This window comes from Zalophus californianus, chromosome 12 (assembly GCF_009762305.2).
Source record: "Zalophus californianus isolate mZalCal1 chromosome 12, mZalCal1.pri.v2, whole genome shotgun sequence".
In the NCBI taxonomy this organism is placed as follows: Eukaryota; Metazoa; Chordata; class Mammalia; order Carnivora; family Otariidae; genus Zalophus; species Zalophus californianus.
In genome coordinates this window covers 73,014,684-73,020,683 of record NC_045606.1, presented here as the reverse complement: position 1 = coordinate 73,020,683, position 6,000 = coordinate 73,014,684, and the positions used below count along the sequence as shown (strand labels likewise).

At 37.0% G+C, this 6,000-nt stretch overlaps 1 protein-coding gene across 1 annotated transcript in view; it reads right to left on the bottom strand.

Moving 5' to 3' along the window:
• Window positions 1-4,419: 4,419 nt before the first annotated feature.
• TES (testin LIM domain protein) overlaps window positions 4,420-6,000 on the bottom strand; it is a 53,735-nt gene continuing 52,154 nt past the window's right edge. Inside the window, exon 7 of the mRNA XM_027574533.1 lies at window positions 4,420-5,627. Coding sequence (XP_027430334.1) covers window positions 5,439-5,627 — 189 coding nt within the window. The 3' untranslated portion in view covers window positions 4,420-5,438. The remainder of the gene's footprint in view (window positions 5,628-6,000) is intronic.

Genomic DNA, 6,000 nt, shown 5'->3' with positions numbered 1-6,000 from the left:
TATACCCTATAACTAAAGAATCTGAACTCTAATTATTCATCATAGTGGTCCATAGATTCTGAACTCTAAATAATTATTCACCATAGTGTTGAGTTGTTTGCCAGTTCAATAGCCATTACCCCTCTTCCTATTATCAGCAAATTAATTTTGTTCTGGGTGACCATGTGCCCAGCCCTTAGGGTATGAATTATGATGGGATAAGTCAACCATACCTATAGCTTTCCTTTTTCTCTGAGCAGATGACCTAGTTCTAGCCAAGAAATGGAAGGGTAGGTAAGTCTGCTGGGGGCTCCTGGGAAAGATGTTTCTCCTTGTTAAGAGAGTAAAATACCCTTTTGTCCCACCTCTGCTTTACACTTTGGGGGCTGTTATGTGAAGGATTGGCACTTGAGCGAGAGGACAAACTTGAGAATGGAAGGCAATGAGTATGGGATGGCAGAGCAGAGATTAAAAAGAGCTTGTTCTGAGCCAAATTTGGACTAGCGTATGTCTTGTCTTTAAACCACTCCTGTTTTTAGTTACTTACAGCCAAACGCATTCCTAATTGATTACTCAATTCTTCTCTAGCAAACTACCGGAACTAACCTCAGTATGTCTCTCAGCTCTGTTTACTCCAGGCATCTAGATTTTTTGGCCTCACTTGGAAATCTGATATCCATTCTGCTTTGTAAATCCCTTAATCTGGCCCTATCCCTTCCCACACTCCCTAACTTTACGTCTGTGTCCTATGAATTCCAACTTCTGTGAACTGCAAACTCCCTGTACTCTCAACTGCTTCATCTCCTTGTTCCAACTGATAGTTATTCCTCAAGCTCTGTTTCTTCTGTAGTATTCTCTAGTAGAGGCCAGTTATTTTTGCTCTCATACGGGCATTCCAGAGTGCCTGTGGTGTCAGTGTCTTCCTTGTCCTCTGTTGGCATTTCCACTAATTCCTTTTTTTTCCCCTAACAAAATCACAGCTCTTTGAAGTATGTATAGTAGATGGGCTCAGACTTTACCACCTATTTCTACCCTTAGTTGTCATCTTGAATCAAATTCTAGGATACCCCTTCACATTTTTTGATAACTTTTGCCTCTGGCTCATTCTTCTCTCAACCATTTTCCCTATTGTTATTCTTGGTGACTTCAACAATTTCTAGATGTCTATCCTACACTTGGGCCCATTATTTCTTAGACTCCTCAAATCCATTGATCTTGTCCCCCATCCTACTCAGCTATAACTGTAAGAAGAGAAACAATCAATGGGACTTGGCCAGAAGATCTCTAGATTCCTAAATCCAGCCCTCGTTTAAACTATATCATGATGCCTTCACAGTCAGTATTTATGGGGGCATCAACTCTAATGTCTCTGCATTCAATAATGGTAGACTCTAGTAAAGATAACTGGGTACAAGTTGTTTTGTTATTGTCTGAAGGTCAAGATATTCTGGGGTGAAGTATCATTGAAGAAAAATCAATAGCAGCCTTCATAAATGTCAGCATAAAATGCCATTCAAAACAAGTATAAAAGGCTAATGATATTTTGTTTTGAGTGTTTCAAAATACATTATCAGACTAAATAGAAGCTACAGTGACATGTTGTTCCCCATGAAGAGACAAAATAATTAGCTAAAGCTATTTAAATATCTGATAAATATATGAAAAAAAGATTCAATTAATGAAGAAAGCATGTTTTCCAGGTTATATGCTCAAAGCACACCCACATATCCCAGCAGAGTAGGTCCTTTTCACATCTGTGAGTATTCAGTGCAATCATCAAAGTTGTCATTGAGCATTTAAATCAGGAGAGGTCAGGAAGGGGCAGAGCATATCTAGTAAGAATCTGTGGTAAAATGCTATTTTATGGAGACATTGATGGAGTCGTAAGTTTTCTGAGGAGTTAAGCGAATGCCCAGAAGACAAGTTCAGATATGCCAGGGCATCTTGAGACAAAGGCTTAATACTGATCTTGGGTTATGGTGTCTCTTTGGTAACCATGGTGAGGCTGGATGAGCTTAAACACTGCATGTTGGAAATTCCTTAAGAATAAGTCAATAATGAATCTCTTTCCGGTAAAATCGGGCTGAAATACTTCAAAATCACATTTGGAAATCTATGCTTTAAGATTTCAGAGTTACAGAAGTTTCAGCTAGAGTTGATTAAAGAAAAAAACCTCACAGGCCTTCATTTCAGAAAAAAAAAAATTCTACAACAAATAGAACGGCTAGTGTGTCTCTTAAGCAACTTGTATTTCTTAATGGGATCAAATAACTGAAATCCACTGATTTCTCAAAATTATTATTGTATCCAAAGGTTACAAGCAAAATTCTGCTTAGAGATGAACAGGATATGTCCAGTTTCTGTGAATGAGATCATGATTAATCATTCTAACATGTCACATTCTTCTAATAAGGATGATAAATGTATTACCTCACCTCAGTATTCTTCAACAACTGATGTGTCAAAATCTTTTGAACTTCCTGGGTCAGGAAAGAAACCTCTCTGTTCTCAAGTACCCACTGCAGAGTAGGGAATAAGAGAATCAGAAGTCCCCACGATACCTTTTAATATCCAAGATGGTGGCTTCTGCAGAAGGGAAAAAGACATCCCTTATTCTCTGTGGTGCCTTTATCATGGTTCATATTCTGCTATTCTCTTCCTCCAAGTCTAGTCCTTCCAGAGTAGCTCTCCACTGCTAACTGCACAGACTATGGTAGTTAATGACTTCTATATTGACTATAGAAAGGATAAGCTATATCTCTGAAAATTAGAACTTAAATGGGATTTGGATGATACAGATTTCTATTTATTACTTCCCTATCTTTTCTTATTTCAAGGAGAGGATTTAACTTTGGTCCCTGTACCAAGTAAACCATTATTTAGAACTGAGGACAATGAAGAATATAAAATGATAGTGGAGAGTGAGGGGGTGAGCATATCCTAAATGCTAGAGGAAAAATAAATCTTAGAGAATCTAGTAACTATCTTATTCTCTTGTTATAGGACAAAGTATTTAAAAGACATTTAAAAAAAAACCTGATTAACACTTAAAAATAGCACTCATTCTGTTCTATTACATACATTTCATTACAGTTCATTTTCTTGTATTTTAAGACCCAACTGAAGATAAGTCAGGGTAAAGGGTAAAACCCAGTGGCTGTGTATTTCCCAGGCAAAGTACTTTATTCTTTTAGGAAATGCCTAACATACATGCAATCAATATCTTTGGTAGTGAATGATGGATTTGGTCAGTTTTCTTAGGCGTCTAACATCCCCCAAACAGCTTGATTCTACCTCAGCCCCAGGAATGTAGGTTGTGCAGGGAGACATGTGACGAGTGGCCATGTTAATATAGAGGGAAATTGGTTCAATTTATTCCCACTTAGCCATGCCTGGGAAAGTTAACTTGTTCAACTTTGTGGAAAAAATGCTACAGAAAATATATTTGTTGCCATTTGAGATAAAGGTAAAAAGAACAAGCATAAAGTGGTATTTATAGACAATGATGGACATTTGTGATATAAGCATTTAAAACTGTATGCAGGATTAGATTACTTCTTTAAATAAAGTGACATGTTCAAGATACTTTCATGGCTGAGGAAGGCATAATGCAGAAGGAATAAATGTGTCTATCTGTATGTTAGTGATAGTATGTGAGTGGTGGGATGGGATATGGAATTTAGGAAAAGCACTATCAGCCAAACAATCATGAGCTGGGGAAAAAAAAAATCCAAAGCAAATTATTCTGAGTATGTGTCATAGAAAACCACTACACCCACTATGACAGGAATACTTCAGACTGAAAAAAAAAAAAGAAATCTCATGATCTGCTAAACTAGGAAGAATTAATCTACTACTATTCCACATTTGCTTCCTTTTTCACAATAAGTAGCCATGGAAAAAATTGTTAGAAAGCCAAAAAACAATTTAAGTAAAAGAGTAGTAGTATTTGTTAGATTCACCTCAAAAGGATATAGCTTACCCAAACTTCAGTTTAAATGACACTTTTCTGAAAGACAAAACTCCTGCATGAATTGAAAAACCAGCAACTTAAATTTGTTGTTTGCTTGATTTATTTAAAAGTGTCATAAAAGGGGCAACTGGATGGCTCAGTTAGTTAAGCATCTGACTCTTGATTTCAGCTCAGGTCATGATCTTAGGGTCTTGAGATAGAGCCCTACATGGGGCTCTGCATTGAGTGTGGAGCCTGCTTGAGATTCTCTCTCTCCCCTCTCTCTCTCCAAAAAAAAAAAAAAAGTTTCATAAAATGCATTCCTTCATCATAACAAAAAGCTGTCCTGTCAAAACAGCTTTTATTATTGTTTGAGGCTTTATCTGTGGAGACAACGCCCCCTGCTGTGACAAATGCTCAACTGCAGATGGATTTTTTTGTTCTCTAAGGGAAAGGCTATGAAGAATAAAGGTACAATTGCTGAGGTGAAAGAGACTTTATTTTGAATATACGTATCATTCATTCAGCTTCATTTTTATAGTGCATAGCTATATATGGAAGTATATAGGGAAAAATAAACATTAGAAATATCTAAGAATGGAAGTATACAGGCAAAGAAGACATTCGATATATACCCTTGAACAGGTTTAGAAGCACCATACGACAGTATCCATTAGAAAATAAGTTCATGCAAAAAAAAAAATCTATCCAAACCACAGTAGGCAAGTGCAATCAGTACAAGTTATAGTTTCTTGGGTACAAAAAGTATACATGTTCTTTGGATTGAAAACATAAATGAATGGCTTGACTTTTATGTCCAAGCCAGAAATCATCTACAGAAGTAAAAAGTAGATGCCACATCTGACAATAAAGTATTTAAGGCCACAGATAGAGGTCAACAGCTTACAAAGAGAATGCAGCGAGGTAGGGCAAGTTAAAAAAAAAAAAAGAGAAATGCAATAAAGCTACCTGTGCCTAAATGAGAAAAGAGCAGAGGCATCAGAATGGTAACAGCTCTCTGCACTCTGCTGCACTCTGTCAGAAGAATTCACTGAGCATCACTACAAAGTTCAGTGAATAAGATAAGGCAATAAACGCAGAGCCTTGGCATTAGGGCAAGTTTAATTTCCTTTCATTTTACATAAGAGCAGAAAAAGAATACAGAACTAGCAATGTGCATCTTTCCATTTCGGCACACTAATTTTTAAGTGTTTATATATATACTTTTTGTTTGGCACAGGGGGATGGGCATATGAAGATTAAACCCAAGCTTCCACCTCCAAGATTTTACATGCAGAAAGCTAAGGAAAGCTTAAAGCAGGTTTTAAAAATTGAGATGAAAAAAATTGATAAGGAAAAACAGCAAAGAAAGATACTGAACAAAATCTCCTGGTTTCCTTTGCAGTTTCTTTTTTTCCTTTCCATTTATTTTTCCAAGTTGCATTTTACAGTAGAAATGCAGACCATTTAGGATAGCTATGGCTCAATATTGCTCGGTACTTTCCTCTTAAGACATCATCTTCTTACACTCCACTGAACAGAAAACCATCCCTTCTACTGGCATGAACTTCTGCCCAATGAGACACTTGCTGCAGCACGAACACAAAAAGCACTCTGTGGACGCATGCCAGCTGAAATTGTTGTAGGTCACCCGCTGCACTTCAGGGTCAATGGCATTGTGGCATCCTTGACATACCTGTTAAGCCGATTACATAAATAAGAGAAGAGGATGAGAGATCAAACTGTGATGGTAACATTTTCATGTTAGAACAAATAATACCTTTCTTTCAGATGGTAAATTAAACTGAGATGACACCTCAAAAATATGTAACTGAGAGTGACCTTCTAGTTAATCCTTTTAGGCAACCACTGTCAATGGGCATCTACAAGCTGAGCACTATGAGAAATAACAGGTGAAGACTGAACAGGTGATTTGGTGCTTACAGGATATCCCCATGGTGTTTGAGGCAGAAAGTCTTGATGGCAAGTTTCAAAGCAGTTTCATTCCAGTGTATTCTATTTTAGTAATTATAAAGAAGTTCTATGATTTTTCCTATAATACCAAATGC